A 19,860-nucleotide genomic window follows, 5' to 3' on the forward strand; every position below is an offset into this window, starting at 1 on the left:
CTCCATGCCTTTTGTTTTAATGAGATGATCCTACAGCATATCAAATGTCTTGAAATTGAAACCTAGCTAAAGCCCAGTTCTGAGGCTAAAAATCCTCATTAAAAGCCTGTAAATTTGAATACAGAAAAATATGTTTAAAGCAACTAGAATTAATAATTTTTACCTGCAATATATTCTTTAACTCCTGATGACACAAAGCACAAACCAATCCTGGACTGGACTCCAGCCCATTAAACAGACTGCTTTTAATGGAATTGAGTCTTCACACGGATAGCATCTTAGCTGAAAATTGAACAAATGTTCAAGCAGCTGGAAGCAGCACTACATTATACTATGCGTCTGTTGTACCCAGGCAATCATGAGAAATTTTAGACCATGAAAATCACTTAGATACAAAAACAGTGTGGCCAATAATATAAATTAATTTATATTAATTAATAAAATGGAAGAAGCAGACTTTTATATTCCAGTCAATTTATTTTGCTGTTGTACTGTTCACTCCATACAGGCTCTGAGCTTTTTTTCCTAGTTTACTTACAACTATAAAGCAATGACATAAATAATTAACTGTGTCATAAGTAATTAACTGTGTATACAACTGAATACACCGCAAAACAGAGCAAATCTCAATGTGATTAATATAAAATCATGACAAATTAAGTTTGTTAACATTATAATTTAAATGGCCAGGTAAGAAATGAGTAGAGGGAAATACAATTCCCCACAGTATGTCTGAAGAAAATAAACCACTGAATCTGTTGACTGAAAATTTTCTGTTTAAAATTGTACATGCCTCACAAAGGTACAGTTCTGATACACTGCTCCTAAGCAAAATGTACACACATGCTAGGAAGTCTAATAACATGATTAAGTCCTTGCATCACTGGATTCCATTCCTATTGTCTCTGGCGTCACTTCCCACGTGCAAACGCAGCAGCATGGGAATATAGCAGTGGCACAAAGTGCCATAGCAGAATACAGAGAAAATAGAATAGAGGTGGGCCCATAACATTTCATAACGATAGTCCTTTTGCAAAAGTATGCAAATGTGACAATCAAAGATGCAAGTTGAATAGCTAATCAGCAGCTGTAATCTGGGTATGTTAGAGTAAAGTGATGGGCTGGATTTACAGTAAATGTTTAGACTGATGGGGCATCTCTTATTCAAGCAGACAGATCATTCCATAGCTATAACTAAAATCTGAATCTCCCTCTTTTATTTATCATTAATCTTTAGTAGTCTGATATCATAACATACTTTCTGATATTGCATGCATTACCATCAGCAGAAAAGCAAGTTAGTTGGGCATACACTAGGGTTCTGCAAATTTTGGTTTGTAGGGCCGTGGTTACTGCAGGTTAATGAGGAGTCAATTATTGCTGTCAAAGCACTTATGCTTAGGTATTTTTTAGTATGCTTAATTGTAGTTGTCTTGCTTGTTAAAATTCCCCAGCATTAATTGCTTCTTCAAGTCCTAAACCTCTGAATTCACAGTTTTTAAATGTTACTTCTCTATTTATGTTATAAAACACTAATGTCTGTGTTTGTGGGTCTGGTTCTTTGGAGATATCTAATTGGTCAGTTCAGCTTTTATCCAGTTGGTCAGTTCAGCTTTGATCCGATTGGTCAGTTTAGCTTTGATCTGATTGGTCAGCTTTGCTGCGGTTGCTCAGTCAAATGCAATCAGTGTAGGAAAGTGCTGGGCAAGGAAGGACATAGGAGACAAACACAGGAAGTATTCGCAAGAATGCAAGTGAAGTTCTCACTGCGGGTGATGGAGACCCATCTGCCATTGGTGGTATTCAAAAACCTGACAGCTGACGAGAAACACTCTTCAAAATGACAGAGTCTGAGAAGCAAGCTTTATAGAAGTGAGATTGAGAGAGGAAAGACTGGCCAACTCAGGTTGAGGGATACTATAAATTGAAAGAAAGGCATAGGATGAACACTAAGGGTGCATGTAAGGCAAACAATACCAAGTATCAAATATATTTAAATTTATTCTATTACTGTATCTGTCTTTGACAGGTAGCATAGCTAGTTAGCAATAAAATGCAGATGACAAAGAAACAAGCTGTTCTGTGTATAACTTGTTTCTGTTGTGTACTCATTATGAACTATCTGGTTTAATAAAATATTTCGAAGGAAGCTAAGAGAAGGAAGTGAAAGACAGAGAATTTCTCATCCACTTTAGGCTACAATCATCCCTAAAACTTAACTGGAAACTAGTATAAAGAGTTAAGAACTGGAGATACTGTATGCGATGCTTTGTAAATGTAAGAATCATTAGTGGAAATACATTTTTAACTAACACTAAGCTACAAATGGAACAGTTTGACGTGAACAGCAAATAAATAGCACGCTGCTGTAGTCAATTTTAAAAATAAATAGCATTAGAACATTTCTTTGTATCCTTCATTCTTAGGAAACATTACTTCTCCTATAGTTTTAAGACATAAAAACAGGTTTTAGATTGTGTTCTAATGTGTTACCTAACAGATAAACTGGTGTCTACTAATTTGTTTGCTGATTCAATAAAAATGTCTTAAAATGTATGAGGACATTTTCGTGTGTCTGGATTATTCTCATCAATTAAGAACATTTCTGATTTTTCTGTAGTCAAACATGTACTTCTCACTCATCCAATTAATTGTTGGCACAATTAAAGGTGCATTATGAAAAGCATTGTTTGATTTGAAGAAAAGGAATGGTTGAATATCCCTTGCATATGGGTTAATGCAAATGATTTGAAATGATAGTCCTCCGAAGGCAGCATGTAATGTGAAAACAGTAGCAGTCATAGTTCTTAGCCATGAAGGACACTTCAGCAGTTAATGATGGATTATACCAAAATCAGTTTTGATAAATATTATCTAAATCCCAAGAGGAAAGTATGTGAGAGGCCATTGTTTTTTTTCAAAGCTGTGTAACACAATGAAGTGGCCAGTGGTGTCAAAAGCTGAGTATAAATCATGCAGCAAGATAACTAGAATTTCTTTCATCTAAAGCCATTAAAATATAACACAAAACAATGCTATTTTCTATACTTTGAAAGCCAAACTGTTTGTCCAACCATCCCTTTATTTTTCAAACTCCTGGTCAGGGCGCTTTCCCATCACAGAGTGAACACGCACACACACGTCAGAGGCCAATTTAGTATTACCAGTCCACTTAAGTCTTTGAGGGCTGAATATTTTTTCTGAAAAGCACACAAAGCAATGTTTTCACACATAAATCGACATAAAACGTCTGTTGCTACGTGCTGTGGCTACTGTTGGTGCAAGTTCGGCATCTGTGGAGGCAGTGGCTGCGTGGGGGCACCTCGATGGCCAGCACTAATGCACGGTGGGCAGGCTGCCTTTGTACAGATGGGCGGCGGTGGCAGTAGCAGTGTGACGCAATTGGTTTGATGGTTTGTACAACTTGACATCATAAGTGGTGGTCCTCCCAGGCAAGCGCTGCCGTTGGCGTATCAGCTACACAAACATCTTTAACACCACGATCATCTGGGGACTGATCAGTTGATGCTGGTACCTCGCTTTTGTATTCGATGTCCATCTCCTGATTACTTGCATCAAATTCCAAGTCCGACAAGTCAGAGTCTGATTCAACCATAATTTGTATAATGTCCATGGCCTATTTAGTCTCTTGCAAGATGTCAATGCCATTTTAGAGGTTTTTTGCTCTTCACTACTCACACAGGGAATCGAGTTCAAATCAACAAAGCTACTTAAGTTTCCTTCTAGCAAAGAGAGTCAAACTTCAATGTAAGGGCAAGTTTTGTCGCAGTTTACAGCTGATTACCCTGCTCTACCCCAGAATTTCGACAAAAGTTGACATCAGCCCTGAAAGAGGTAAGCTGCGTGTCCTTCAATGGTGGGAGACAAACATAGCAAATGGAGCAAGCACTAGGGACTTGAACCCTGGTCTCCTGGTAGTGAGGCAGCAGCCAGCGTGCTGCCCTGAGGGCAGACTGAGTTGTCTCAATTAAATTGTAATGAGTAAAGTGGTACTGAAGTTTGTGGCCACTTAATTTTCAGGTACTTTAGATGAACAAAAGGTAAATTTCAAATTTGTCTATAAATCCAAATCATATTATGTGATATTTACTATTCTATTGTATTGAGGATTACTTGTGTTTTGTTCTGTGTATTGTATTGACCCCCTTCTTTTTGACACCCACTGCACACCCAACCTACCTGAAAAAGGGGTGTCTCTTTGAACTGCCTTTCCCAAGGTTTTCTCCATTTTTTCCCTACTATGGTTTTTTTTTTTTTTCCCGGAGTTTTTTTCTTGTCTTCTTAGAGAGTCAAGGCTGGGGGGCTGTCAAAAGGCAGGGCCTGTTAAAGCCCATTGCGACACTTCTTGTGTGATTTTTGGGCTATACACAAATAAATTGTATTGTGTAATTATTATACATATTTTTGCAGCTTTGCTACCTGTAGTGCTAAAGTTCTTGAACATATTAAGGAATCATAATATCAGAGCGTTACCAGGGTGTTTTACAGCAGAATTTGCTACCTACTGTCAGAAAACTAGGTGTGGGTTGAAGATCATCTCCTCCAGTAGGACAGAAACAGAGATTGTACACCTAAAAGCACAAAAGAATAGTTAAAAATGAAAAAATGTTCCGATTGAAAGCATTTTGAATAACCTGAAATCTTCAATTTGGAAAAGGAATCCTTCAGAAATTCAAAGTTCAAAAGTTACAATAAATTGTTAACTCTTTAGTTTAAGTACTGCAAAAATACTTATTATACATTTACCACTGTGTAACAAGACCTTAACATATGCTTATTGGGGTCTTCAGAACACTTACAAAGCATCAGTCAAGTATTTATTAATCTCTGTGCTATGCATCTTCCTCTTTTATCCTAAAATTGGTTAAACCTTGCAGGATGAAGGGGACTTAGCTGCCTTGAAAGCTTGCATTTTTAATCTATTTAGTTAGCGAATAAAAGGTGTCATTTCACCCTGCTTTCTCCTGTACAACTGCAAATGTTAAGTTTGTCTGTTGTGAGTTGGTGACTTATGCATTATCTTTAATTTGTACATTATGTAAGCTTAATTTTGTGAACCAGTTGCACCAAGTCATCTCATTAAGAGATTTTATTTTTGAAAAATATATTTATATGCACCTAATAGGTACTCATATATACACACTACAACTGTTGTTGCTGTATATGTCTATTAACCAGTGCTATGATCGGTGAACTACATTTTATTTTACCTGATTAATAAGAAAAAAAAAGAAAAATCACCAGCTTATTTGCTCACTAAATGCATGCATTTTGTCGTTGGTTTAGTGTAAACCTTTTTTTTTGTCAAAAACAGGGTCATACTTTTATTTTGCAACTGTTCATCTTTTCGGTAGTGGATGGCCACAGTTATTTGGTTTGTGGTACTTATCAGTTTCTTACCTTCTCTTTAGTTAGGTCAGCATGAAGCCCGGAAGTTGCAGTAGAGTTTCCTCCATTTGTATTCTGAAATAACAGCCTGCCATTGCAATACTTTGCCACATGTTTGCCATTGCTATACTCCGTCATATGTTTTGGTCTGAGGAAAATAGAAGCCCCTCAAGCCTCATAATTGCACTTAGCTATTGGCACCAACTTTCTCTGTGTTGGTGGTGAAGTCTTGAATGGGAAACCACCACACTCAGCAGCATTTTGAGACTACAGTTATGAATATTGACAAAGGTTTTTGCCCCACTCCAAGGCATGTATGAGAACTGCACTGTAGGTTTTAACTTAGTTTAGTTAATCTGGCATTAAGTGTTTATTTGTTTATAAAATACTGTGTAACATAAATGCAAATAACAAGTATTGAAAATACAGTATAGTAAAATGGTGAACTGGAGTAACCACAAATACTGCTGTCCCTTGAGGAGATGGTTGGAAATGGCTAAGCTAACACATTTTGACAGGCATAAAATCATATGTTTATATTAGTGAGTCTATAGTCAACTAACAAAATCATACCAAATTGGATTTCCAAAGTATGACATTCATGGTTTCATAAGGAAATATGAAAAAAAGAGGCGGGTGAACAATAAAAACTAAAAAAAAAAAACCATCTGAATCAGTGAACAGTCCTTCAAAGCCACTTCCTTCAGAGGCTGTAGGATTTCCAGGGAAATGTTTGTGCAGTATTAGGCAGAGCCATCTAGCACCAAAGTCCACACTTTGACCATGTGAAGAATGCTCTTGTAGGGTATGTTGTAGCTAAGGAACCATTGTTGTAGAAAGGCAATGTACAGAAATAATTGTAGGCACATATGTAAAAAGACAGTAAAGAACTGTGGGAAAGTATGAAAGTTTTATCTAGTAATGAGTTAAAATTTGAATTTTTTGATTCACAAAGACACCAGTATGTCAGAAGAAGATTTGGAGAGAAGTACATTGTTGGCTGACCGTACAGTGGAGGCTCTAATTGTCTTGGGTACATTCATCTAACATGTATGTGCACCCTGAGAAGCCTCACACAGTCACAGCATGAACATGTAAACCCCACCTTCACCGTCACATGGCTGGGATTTCAAATCAAGTCTTTGGAAAGGAGAGTCTATAGTACTGACCCCTGTACTGCTGTATTGCCATAAAAAAGAAATCAGAGGCCATTCCATGATTGATTATCTGGGAGTGAAATGGAGTTTTAGAGTGGAAATCATAGATTGTTATTTGGAAGACACGCATTTCATATGTGTTCCGTTTCTACAGTAATCTGTGTAAACACATTTTTAAAACAGAAACTTTTTCATATTCTAGTGGTAAATGACAAAATGTAGGCATAAACTATATAATGTATGAAGCCTGAATTCCAAATATTAAAGAAACACTTTCACAAAAGGTACAAATATAACAGAACAAATACACTTTTACTCAAAAATATAACTGCAGAAAAACAACCCGCGTTTACCTGCAACATTGACATGCATTCATTATCGCAGCTTCAGTAGCGCAACGGTATCAGCCAATGACTGGTAATCAAAGCTTCACGGGTTTGATCCCGGGCGAGTCCGTTTTGAGAACTGACCTGCACGTATTCTTACTATTTTAGAATAAAAACTTACATTTGATTCCAGTCTGTAACAGCTGGTGTAATTTATGATACTTGTAAAGGTTAGCTTTGTTTTTTTATTCTGTTATTTTCTCAGCTGCGTTCACACGAAATACTGTGGCATCAGAACAATATTAATGCTTGTCATCTTTATGCTGCATTCATGCCCTTTCAATAGAGATGGTTGGTTAATGTAAGGTTCCAAGTCAGAAATTCCACATGAACACCCACTTGGAGCTATGATAGGACAAAGTAAAAAAAAAAAAATGCAAAGCTACCCGAGTTCTCCAAATTGTGGCATAATGGTGACCTTTAACCTTGTATAAAATTAAAAATATAACCTGGTCATCCTCAATTGACATTTTTGTAGTTGAATTGCATTTGGAGCAAAGCAAGTGATAAAGATTTAATATGTTCAACTTGACCATTATTTTCACAGAAAAAATTCTGTTTGTTTTTAATTGCTTTTTTGCAGACCGATTAGGAATTTCTGAAAAATAAAACCAAAACTTCTTGTGAACACACTGAAGTGGAAAGTAGAAACGTCACAAGTCAGAGCTCCAAAACTCTAATGGCATGTTAACTCAGAATTACGCTTAATAATTTATACCCTGGTCACAAAGCAATAGTAGATTGTTCAGTAGGGAGAAGATCTCCAAGCACCCTTAGGTGCTGGCTTTTCATGCTGTACATGTTATACTCTCCTTTGGAATGCTGGGTGCAGCACAGATACAATGCATCAGACATGAAGGTCCAGCACCTGTAAAATCCTGTTTTATTTTTGCAGGTCTTTAGAACAAATTTATGTAATATTCCCAATAAGCAAACTACTTATGGGAGAGCTATAGGAGCTGAACTGATTCATAAAGTTAATTGAAATTTTTTTTAATGAAAAACTTCACACAATGCATTACTTTCACTGTAATCTGATTTTTCACATGTCGAAAAACGTAGTTTTTGTAGTAAGTGTGAGGTTTGTCTCATTGTTTCAGAAAGTCATATCACTACCACGATAAGTGAAAATTTTGGAAGGTTGAACGCAGTATCTTTGAAAAGGCCTGGTATCTTAGCTACTTGTTTTGAAAGGATCTGTTTTGTGAAATAGTAGAACTTGCCTTTCTGTATGTGGATTTTTGTAAACTGAACTTGTGACTGTGGCAAGATAAGAGTTACAACATGTCATTACAGCAGAGCATGTATTATGCTTGATGGAAAGATATGGGCCCGGATATTGGTCCACATTATTTCACCATTACCAGTATTTAATCATTTTGTTTAAAGTAACATAAAGAAGTATTGCTTACCTCCTTTGTTGTTAAATGGACAGATATTGTTGTTTTTCATTTATGTTAATTAGTTTCCACTTAGTTTTTGATGTATTTTAACAAAGCTGTATTCTCATATGTGGTAGTTATGTATTTAGTGAGTGATATAATTCTTGTGGTGCTCTGTGCCTGCACTTAGTGTGCGAGAACAAAGCAGTTTGTACTATTATATTGTATTTCTGAATTGCTAGTGATAAATTGGCCATCTTGTACTGTGGAGAGGATTACATGTGTTCTCTTGTGTATTGCATTTACCCCATTTTTTTGACACCTAACTCATGCCTAACCTATCCAGCAAGGGCCCTGTTTCTGAATTGTCTTTCATATGATTTCTTCCCCAATAAGGCTTACAGGGCAATTTTGGAGAAGGTTGATCTTCTTAGAGAGTTGTGTTTGGGTGGCCTTTCAAAAAACAGGGCCTATTAATCTCCATTTGGTCATTTCTTATGTCATTTTGAGTGATGCAAGAAATAAATTATTGTTGTTGTTCAGTGTTCCAAACCATTGTTCTCCTTCTCACCCTTTTAAAGAGCTTACCATTTACTAACCATCCACTAGTACACCCTGAACAATGCTGTTTTGTGTTAGTAAGCAGGTCCCTCCCAGTTTCACTAAAGTCTTTAAACTTCTGGGTAACAAAACACAATGCCTCTTTTATAGTTTTTTTTCCAGGCTTTAGTGAACAGTTCCCCTTGCTGATGTCTACTGTAAAACAAAAGAAATTAACAAAATAGTAACTTCACTGCATTCTGAGTTGTAAAACTATAGTGCATTTCAATGAATAAGCTGCATTATTATGCAAATTGTCTGTGAGCTCTGTGCTCTGTACATATGTCCTTTTTTAAAGCCTCCTGGTCACGTTTCAGTAAAGGCAGCATTACACTGATTAAAAATCAAGTTGCGCTAAAAAACAGTCTGTTTTTGTCCTTTTATTTTCTTTTAATATTTCCTAACTTAAAGAATAGTAAACATTAAAGTATCATATGATATGCAAACAGTATTAAAAGTATTGAAATGCTTAAGCATTTTTCTGAATTAATTGGTAAGTTCAGAAATATTATCTTGTCATGAACTGGAATAATCCTCTGTAAAATTTAGTTTTAATTGAAAGCTAACCTAGCACTATCAAAAAGGTCAGATGTCTCTTTATTTTACTTTATGTACAATATTAAATATTGTAAAGGTAATTGCAAAATTTAGAGATAAGTTATGTTAGGTGAGTTTAAATATTGACTATGATTTAATACTGCTATGCATTTACATTGGACCGGATCCCTCTTAATGTATTTTTAGGTTGCTTGCATATAATGCTCGAAGCACCCAGTGTGAAAGCCAATATCTGTCTACCTCATGAAACAGCTCATGGAGCCTCCCCCCGGACTAGTATTGTTCAGATGTGACACACATCTCGGATATCTGGAACAGAGCTATATGAAATTTTAAAATTTCCCACTGAAAAGCATGGCATATTTGTGAACACATCCATCTTAAGATGAAGAATTACTTTACTATTTCAATTTTGCCTTGAGAGCAGTCAATTGAACTTGAATGTTTTGTGTATTTTCTTTTTTTAACTCGTCTGACAGCCGCTCACATGCACCATGCAAGTGAGCCAAATGCCAGGCAAATCAAGTGCATGCAAACAGCTCACACTCTCCTGCTGCTTTAGATTAGTTAACTGGTAAAATACAAAAAAACTTAACTTCTCTAGAAATAAATGGAAGGGGAAGGCAATTATGTGCACATATGTAAGACTGAATTGATTGAAGATTATTATCTGATTATTATTGTACTGATGCAAAAAGAACTGATGTTACCTGCAACTAAATGGTGTTTAAATTAATTAATATCATAAGAAAGGTACAGCTGCCTCAACTGATATAAACATGAGATGGGTTTAAAAATGGACAGGGGTGTTGGGAGGTAGCAAGCTACAGTGGCTTAAGCCTTATATCTCTGGAGCCCAACCCGAGTCTTTCAGTCCCAGATATACTGCACACAGACAATTGCGGCAAGTTCTGATCTTCTTACCCATTGTTTACCATCCAATATACACTAAATCAGTTCCTTTCCAAGTTCTTACTTATTTATATAATTTTAATGCATTCCTGTTTTTTAACTAATAATACTGGCTAGACAGGGAACATTTTTCAGCTCCTTTTGTTTTCATATGGTAATATTGATACTGATTAGTATTGGTTAATATGTATGAAAATATATTTTTTAATTGCTAATTACTGGATGCAACTGTATACTTTCAAAAATGCTATGGTTTAAGAAAACTGAAAATTAGTCTTAGACCCTTCACCACTAACACACATTAGTCAATACCATTTTTCATCACTTGAATTGTAATCTGTTGTTTAAGAAAGCTATTGAGCCACCGTAACCCTATCCATTTTTAACTCCATTGTAAACTGCTTTTAAAAAACACATGTTTAATGTAGTCTACTAACGCATGGAATTGTATTTTATTATCACTGTTTTGAGTATGACTCATTGTTACAAATCTGTTTAATACATTAAAATGTACTCGCTGACTCTTGGATGAAGTAAATAAAAAAATCACAATAAAACACCCATGTTTCATACCATTTAACTTAGTTACCTTATGCACCTGAATGTCACTCCATGCGTCCATTGTCTAACTTGTTAAGGTGATATGGAGACATAGCCTACCCTTCCAGCATCAAGCAAAGGCAGGAACCAATACCAGATGGCAGACCAGTCCATTGAAGGATCTGTCCATGTGCATACTCACTTACAGAGGGTCTGTTCACAGTCCTTGGTTAATCAGTCACACTTGTTTTTGGAATATGGAGAGGAAGTGCAGATAACCTAAAGAAAAACCCACAAAGGCACTATGGGAATGTACAGTCTCACCACAGAGGAGAAAGCATTAACCACTACCTCAGAAGATGTGAAGTTTTAAAGCTCTGTATTCATCATAGCACATTTTTCTCCATGCTCTTGCTTGTAGTTTCAAAGATAGTTCTAAATATTGTACATGTGGACTCAGGCACTTTAATCCATATAATACTTTATATATCAAAAAGGTGTAATGCACTGTGAACACTACCAGTGTTAAATGCCAACTGTCAAAGTCCAGCTGGGTAATTTCTTTTGTCACAAAAAGCCCTCATTGCAGTAGCATTATAGTGGATATGTTTTGCCCCATCATGGATCTAACCACATGCTTTGCAGTTGCAGAAAATAATAGTTTACATGTATTGTGCTTTAACACCTGCTTTCAAGAAATTTTTAACTTTCATTACCATTCTTACTAGCTTGTCTGTTTTTCTTCTAGGTTACATTCTGGCTTCTGTTTCATATTCTGTCACAATAACATCTTTAACACCCATTTAGGAAGGATGCCCTGCTTGTACAGGTCTACAAAACCCCTAATTAGCCCAGATTATTAACACATTACACAACATAATAACTTGGAACAATTAAACAGTTCGTCTGCCTTTCATGCTGACAGCTGCTCTCTGACAGTCTGATTAAAAGTCTTGGACAACTCCCTTATAATGTGACAAGGTCTTTTATATCTTAGAACTCTGCTCTTGTCAGATGAGTTTTAAGAATTGTTCCAGAAACTCTTTGGCTAAGTGTAAATGGCAGGCATTTGCAAGCTTTAAACATTACTTTATTATCTTAACAATGTTTTATCATGAGGTTGATTCTCTTTCAGATATAACATACATTGTAAGGGCAACCTCATTCCCTGCAATGTTCTATATTTGCATTGATAATTAAGTTGAACTAAAATGCAGTAGCTAGTGGTGTCTTTATTTTAAATATTTCCTCAAAAATACATAGAATGTGAAACAAAGTATCACATTTGATATGTGCGCAATATTAACCGTATTCAAATAAAAGATATTATATAAACATATAAGGACAATGGAAGTCTTCATTCCCATCCCACGTCCTAAATAATATTTAAAATAAACACTGATATTTAAGATATGCTAATAGATTGTAGTGTATTTGTATCAAAATCATAATGCAATTTTCAGTATTTGGTACTTGACATGGAATAAAAGAAAGAGCTAGTAAACATTGGCTTGCAAGCACTGTGTGACTGCATATTTGAGATTAGATAATAGGCAGGTTTTCCATGTTTTAATAAGGATTGAAGTAAGGAATGCAGATGGATAACCAAGAAGAATAAAACTCATCTTTCCTTTCCTTCTGTACTCGTAGTAAAATTAAATTTAATAAAGTTGTGTATTGTTTCAAGCTTATGAAAGTACCAGCACCATGATGTAGCAACAGTAACAAATATTTTAAAAATAATCTTTCATCGATATTAATCTGCTTGTTTTCAGGAATGTCTGAAAGTAGTGTTGAAGGAGATGCAGTAAAGGTTGATGCAGATGAATCTCGGAAGCATAATGACGATGCCTCTAAGGTGAAGTCGTATTTAAATTTATTCAGAATTAAGTAGTTCAAAAAATAGGAAGTAAGTAAGTAGCTAGACATGCAACAACAGGTTCATGCTGTTATGTCAGGAATGTGTTGATGTCAATTAACATCTGAAACTGGCCGTTCTGGTTTGGTGTCACATTCTGGAATTCTAAAATCCAATAATTTGTGTTTCAGACCTTTTTAACAAAAAATAAATGTTAAATTGTTTTGATGCAACTAACAGCATGAATGTGTCATGGTGTCTTCAGTAGTTTGTAAATCATTTAAATAATAGGCTGATTAAAAAATATTAATCATAATCATTACATATTTGGTGACATTTCTGAGGTGATTTTTTTTTTTTCTTCACTTTTGTTTTGTTAGTAATTTGTAGATACCATGAGATAATAAACAATAATTATTACAATACCTTTGGAGCAAAACTCAAGAAATTTAAATAACTCTTTTAAAACTTCTGATTTTTCTGATTTTGAATTTCAGAAATATTTCTCATGCTATCTTTTGAATAATTAAATATTAAACAAATTCTAGAGTAGAATGCTTGCATTTGCATGTCAGTGTTCTTATATACACATAATAACCTTAAAAGAGAGTGCTTTTGTTTAGTATACTTTAACAGAATAAGCAGAAAATATTTTACTATGAAATGCTATTTATGAGCAAAATGCGATTTTATGAGCTTTGGTTTCAACAGTAATCCAGGAAGTAAGGGATTCCATTTTTCAAAGTGTGACTTTAAGATGGATCAGCAAGATAAAGCTTTGCAGTGTGTGTCTCATCTAGAGTAGGTCAGCATTCCTGGAGAAAAGCCAGGCGAGGCTGTGACATACTGTATGCCTGTCTGCACGGAAGGAAACATTTCCATACCGTGTATCCGCCAAAACAGATTGTATATTACAGTCCATTTTTTTCTTTATAATTTGACAAACCACATTCAAATTAATCACTCTATATTTAGTGTTACAGATTTCAGTAGTGTGCCCTGTACAATGTGTACACAACGTAATCTTTCTGAAATATATTTTTTGATATATAATTTGGCTACCATTACTGCTCAGAAAAGTTAAAATATTTAAATGAAATGCTTTATGTGCAAACATTTAGCAATAACAAATATTTCATTGTGCATTGAATTAACAAAGTATGATTTCTTATAATGTAGGGCTGTATTGAAGTGCAAATGGCAAGCGGAGCTTTTAAAGAAGCATGTTTTTTACTTGGGAGCTTGCCAAAACCTTTCTTGAACACTATGGTGTGCTTTTTAAAATTATCTTTGTCACAGATTGGTCATAATTCTTATACAACATTGAACTGTCTATAAATAAAAAAGCATAAGCAGCTTTATTAAAAAGGGCAGCACAACTCACAGTATAATATAGAACATATAATACAGAACAATAACACATTGTAAAAGACGGAAGCAATTGAAAATTAACTTATCAGTTACCTTGGAGAGAAAAATAAAAAAACAGAAAGCATCTTTTGTCTTAAAAACCTTCATTTTTGGGAACTATGGTTATATAAGTGTATGCATTACATAATCAATTGTGCTGAAAGTTGTCTTTATGTTGTGAACTTAACTGCCATGCTCTGAGTCGGCTTTAAGTGAAGAATGTTTTTTGAAAAAAAACGGAAATGTATTTAAAAAAAATTCAAAACTAAAACATACATTACGTTTTCCAAAGACATACACTATATGGGGCAAAGGTCTTTTAGACACCTGACCATCACACCTAAATAATAATAATAATAATTCATTACATTTATATAGCACTTTTCTCAGTACTCAAAGCGCTATCCACACAGGGAGGAACCGGGAAGCGAACTCACAATCTTCGACGGTCTCCTTACTGCAAAGCAGCAGCACTACCACTGCACCACCTGTGAGGACAAGTGAGCTTGTTGGACTTCCAATTCCAAAGCCATGATCTTTGGAGTTGCTCCTTTGAGACTATAACTATATCCATATACTATATGATTTAAGAAGGCTTTCCACAGGATTTTGGAGTAAGTCTGTGGGAATTTGTGCTAATTCAGCTGAAATATAGTGGTCAGCTGCTGATGTTGGACGAGGAGACCTGACTCACAGTGTGTGTTCCAGTTAATCCCAAAGATGTTCAGTAGGGTTGAGGTCAGGGCTGTGTTCAAGCCACTTAAATTCATCCACGCTAAACTTGTCAAAACATGTCTTTATGGGCCTGGCTTTGTGCACTTAAGCACAGTCTTATTGGAACAGAAAGGGCCTTCCCCAAATTATTGCCACAAAGGTGGAAGACCGCAATTGTCTAAGATGTCTATTTATGCTAAAGCATTGATAGTACCCTTCACTGGATCAAAGGGGCCTAGCCTAAACCCTGAAAACAGCCACAGACCTTTCTCCACAAAGTTTTACAGTAGGCACTATGCAGTCCAGAATGTAGCAATCTCCTGGCATCCACCAATCCCAACATTGTATATCAGACTGCCAGATAATGAAGCATGATTCACACTCCAGAGAGCACCAGAGTCCAGTGGTGGCGTACTTTACACCATTCCAGCTGATGCCTGGCATTGCACATAGTGATCTTAGAATTGTGTGCAGCTGCTTGGCCATTAAAAACCAATTTCATGATACTTTTGGTATTAAACTACTGTAAGTAGTACTGTCTTCTTGACAGAGAGGCTCCAGTCAGTTCAGATGGGCTGCAACACTTCTAGCATCAACACACTGAGCACTGGAGCGCCGCAGGGCTGTGTGCTTAGTCCACTCCTCTTCACCCTGCTGACTCATGACTGCACAGCCACGCACAACACCAAACACATCACCAAGTTTGCGGATGATGCGATGGTGCTGGGACTGATAAGCAGGGATGATGAAACAGCATACAGAGATGAGGTGAAACGGCTATCTGCATGGTGTGAAGACAACAATCTATCTCTCAGTGTCGACAAGACAAAAGAGATAATCGTGGACTTCAGAAAATCACATCCTGCCCACATCCCACTCAGCATCAACGGTTTAGATGTGGAAATTGTTAGGAGTACCAAGTTCCTCGGTGTGCACATAACTGAGGAACTTACGTGGCCACATAGCACCTCATCACTAATCAAGAAAGCCCAGCAGAGACTACACTTCCTGAAGCGGCTGAAGCGAGCAAGTCTTCCCCCTTCCATCCTCCCCATGTTCTACAGAGGCACCATTGAGAGTGATCCGACCAGCTGCATCACTGTCTGGTATGGCAACTGCAACATATATGACCGCAAGCACCTGCAAAGGATAGTGAAGACAGCAGAGAACATTATTGGGGTGCCTCTCCCTACTCTACAGGACATATTTTACAAATGCAGTGTCCGCAAGGCCTGCAGCATTGAGCAGGACCCCTTACACACCTCACATGGACTTTTCACACTTCTACCATCCAAGAGAAGATACTGCAGCATCAAGGCCAGATCTGCCAGGCTGCAGGATAGTTTTTACCTCCAAGCTGTCAGACTCCTTAACAGCATGCTGCCACCTGGGATATTCCACACGGCCTTAACCACCTCTAAAAACACTTTCCAGCAAAGACAAGTGTGCATGTAGAAAAGAACTGAAAATCTCATACTGACCTTTAAGTATTTTGACACTCTTGATATCCTTCTGCTGTGAAACATTCTGACCTGTCATTGTTTACACACATCTTAAACAACTATTATCATACACTGATAATTTCTGTATTATCAATATCTATTATTTATTTATTATATTACATATCAATTGACTATATTTATGTATCTAGATTGCAAATACCATACATTGCGTCAATGTTCATATTGCTAACTACACGTCAATATTGCTGCTACTTCTTTGTCTTGTCTTTGCACAGTGCCTTGTCTGCCCATCCATCCATTATTCAACCCGCTATATCCTAACTACTGGGTCACGGGGGGTCTGCTGGAGCCAATCCCAGCCAACACAGGGCACAAGGCAGGGAACAAACCCTGGGTAGGGCGCCAGCCCACCGCATGTCTTGTCTGTTTGTGTTTTAATTTTAAATTTTAATTTTAATTCTATTTTTAATTTATTTGCTCTTCATGTTACACAGTGGACCCTGAGCTTCGCAATTTCATCTATCTGTATACTTGTTTATGGTTGAGATGACAATAAGTTCACTTTGACTTTGAAGTACTGTAGATAAGTAAGACATAGTTCCCTTATGTCCTCAGTTGATAGCGGCGAGAAAGATTTAATAACTGCCCCAATTTTAAATATGAACATAGTCCCCTGCAAAAGTCCATATCCATTTTGTGCACAGAAAAGCTGTTTTCAGCATAGAGAAGATCTTCTCAGGTGTACATTATCTCAAAACACAATAGAAATGATAGTAGAAACTTTGTTCCAATTCTATGGAGTCCAATGCAGGACTTGCCAAACAGGTCAGAACAGAATTGGAAGCAAACTGCACTGTAGCCTGGTTTAAGTGTTTCAGTGTTTAGTCTAGTAGATATTTTTCATTTTCTGCTTACATTACAACACAGTGAGACAAATTTCATCAACATTTTTAGTGTACCTAAAGAATATCTTAAAGAATAGTACAAGGAAAGCTTAAAAAGGAAAACATTTGGGAAGTATTAAAGTACTGTTGGAAAGCAAAATATTTAATCAAGTTTGGATATTAATAAAATAAAAGAACCAAAAATGCTGAAAGAGCTATTGGAAAACAAAGCTTCAAAAAGAGAGCGCTTGATTTTGCTTTTACTTATGTGCGCCAAAGCTCTTAAGGAAGCAACCATGGATACCAGTGATAAAATAATGGAATGTGAATCTTGGAATGCAGCATTGTTTGAAAAAAAGTCCTGCTAAGTAAAATTATAAGCGTAAAATGTCTCTAAAGAGATGATTATAAGGATTCTGTTTGGTGGGGGGGAAGAGGTTCTTCATGCCTTAATATTCATTTGTTTCAAGATATTGAAAGATGGCTTTTATAAAAATCTTGATGTCTACAGATTGCATTGACTTTGTGGTAAAATGCCGTACCCAAGTGTACCGTCCAAATAGTTCAGTGAGGCATCTTTACTGTCAAGTTAGTGAGGAGATAATAAATTGTTTCAGTGAAATGAGTGAACCTCTTTGATTGCAAGCTGTATGTTTCTCTTCTGGTTTTAGTCACAAACAAAAGGCTATCTTTCAGTAGCATTATGCTGTGGCTGAGAAATGTAGGTATTTGATACGTCTGCCATTACCAAGTGCAATTAAAAATCCCTATATGTGATGAAATACACCTGTACAGTACAAGAAGTAATGCCAAAGATTTTCTCAGCATTCACCATGATGGCTACTAAGGTAAAAATAGACATATGTTTTTATTGTAGTATTTTATATCTATCTAATATAATAATGTCATGATGGAGCTATGTTTCTATTTATGGTGCAGGTTAGAGATCTAGAAATCTCCGTTGCCGAGTCTTTTCCTAATACGGGAAGCATAATGGCTGCCAGGAAAGTGTTTGAGTCTCATGGTTTTTCAGTTTTATAAATTTTAAAAATATTTTTTGTCTGTTCCTGCAGCTTTCATTGGAGTTTAATGGGAACCCAGCATCCATATGTGATATAAAAAGCCTTAAAACTGGAAAATACATACATTTTTAAGCCAGAAATGTTACAGTATTGGTCTGCGTCTTGAGAGAACACTCTTGTTACAAATCAGTATATTCATGTTGTTTTAAGAAAAGGAAAAAAGCCAAAAGAGATTTAGTCATTTTAAAAGGAGACTGGCTATGAGCTTTACATTTTCACCAATTCCCATTCGTCTTACTCTGCGGTACCATTACTCTCTTTGCTTTTTAGACAGCTAGAAAATAATAATGGAAAACAATCACACTATTGATCACATATATTCTTTCACTATATAGAAGTCACTGCATACTCCATCTGGATTGATGAAGCATGAGTGTGCTTCATTGGGAGAGAATATTGAGGTTACGTAGCAGACAATAAAGTGACAAAACTAAACAAACATTAAAGGCATACATTCTGTGTTTGCATGGTGGTAAGACAGTGTGGTGTATTGGTGTGTATTGCCCCACTTCAAGCCCTGATGCATTCATTTATTAATCCTTCCATCTTCCTGACACACTTACCCAGGACAGCCTGAGCCTATCCCTGCAAGCATCAGCAAGGTAGAAACAATCTCTGAAAAGTGTACCAGTCCATCGCGGGGTGAACGCACACACACACACACACACACACTAACTATAGGGCCAATTTAGCAGCACCAGTTCACTCAGGTTTAATCAGGATGAAGTTTAGTACAGATGCATTAACATAGGCAGTGTGGGCTGTCATTCCAGCCTGACAGTTCCAGGTTCTACATGATCTGCATGTATTTACAGATTGATTGCCATTATGGTCAATTAATTTGTGTTCAGTTCATTTATAATTACTATATGGTTAGCAAGAGAAACTTGTTACGCATTAAAAAAAAAAAAAAGATAAATGGTTTGTGGCACTTCAATCTGCTCTACCATACATTTATTTTTCCGAGGGTTTTTGTCTTGCTCAGGAGTATACAAGACACAACACAACAAAAGTGGCTTGGCACTTTAAGAAATTGAAGGCTTTAGTTAAAACTACAGTGCCATGTAATCAGTTCATGTCAGATTTATTATTGTGTGTACAAACTGCAGTGATATTACTGTGTGCTTTTTTCACTATGCTCTTGTTTGGCATGTATCTCTCTTCACGGTCTATGTTAAATAACGACATGGAGTGTAAGGGGGAATTTTGTCATTACGTTGTCAACTTCTCAGCAATTGCCAGCACACACACTAGCAAGAAATGTATCCTCCTTACCTTGAAAAAATTGGAGCAAGAATCAATGTTAAATTGATTATTTCCGATTTCCTTTCATTATTATAAGAATGCCTCCTAAACGCAGATGGCACATTTTTGTAAGTCAGAATCATCACTGCATCAAAGTGGACATATTTAGTAAGTTTTAAGGCTTTTCTCAGTGAAAGGAAGTTAAGACAACAGAGCTTGGGGTGAGTGTCACATTTTAATGCCATATTTATTTACTATTT

At 36.3% G+C, this 19,860-nt stretch overlaps 1 protein-coding gene across 3 annotated transcripts in view; it reads left to right on the forward strand.

Annotated features, from left to right (window-relative positions):
- Positions 1 to 19,860, forward strand: part of arfip1 (ADP-ribosylation factor interacting protein 1 (arfaptin 1)) — an 85,397-nt gene that overhangs the window by 12,663 nt on the left and 52,874 nt on the right. For 2 of the 3 annotated variants that reach the window (XM_039750261.1, XM_039750263.1), the window contains exon 2: positions 12,720 to 12,802. The exons of the other annotated variant lie outside the window; for it this stretch is intronic. In XM_039750261.1, coding sequence (XP_039606195.1) covers positions 12,722 to 12,802 — 81 coding nt within the window. In that variant the 5' untranslated portion in view covers positions 12,720 to 12,721. The remainder of the gene's footprint in view (positions 1 to 12,719; positions 12,803 to 19,860) is intronic. 3 annotated transcript variants of the gene reach the window in all.

The sequence above is a fragment of the Polypterus senegalus genome, chromosome 4 (assembly GCF_016835505.1).
Source record: "Polypterus senegalus isolate Bchr_013 chromosome 4, ASM1683550v1, whole genome shotgun sequence".
Lineage (NCBI taxonomy): Eukaryota > Metazoa > Chordata > Cladistia > Polypteriformes > Polypteridae > Polypterus > Polypterus senegalus.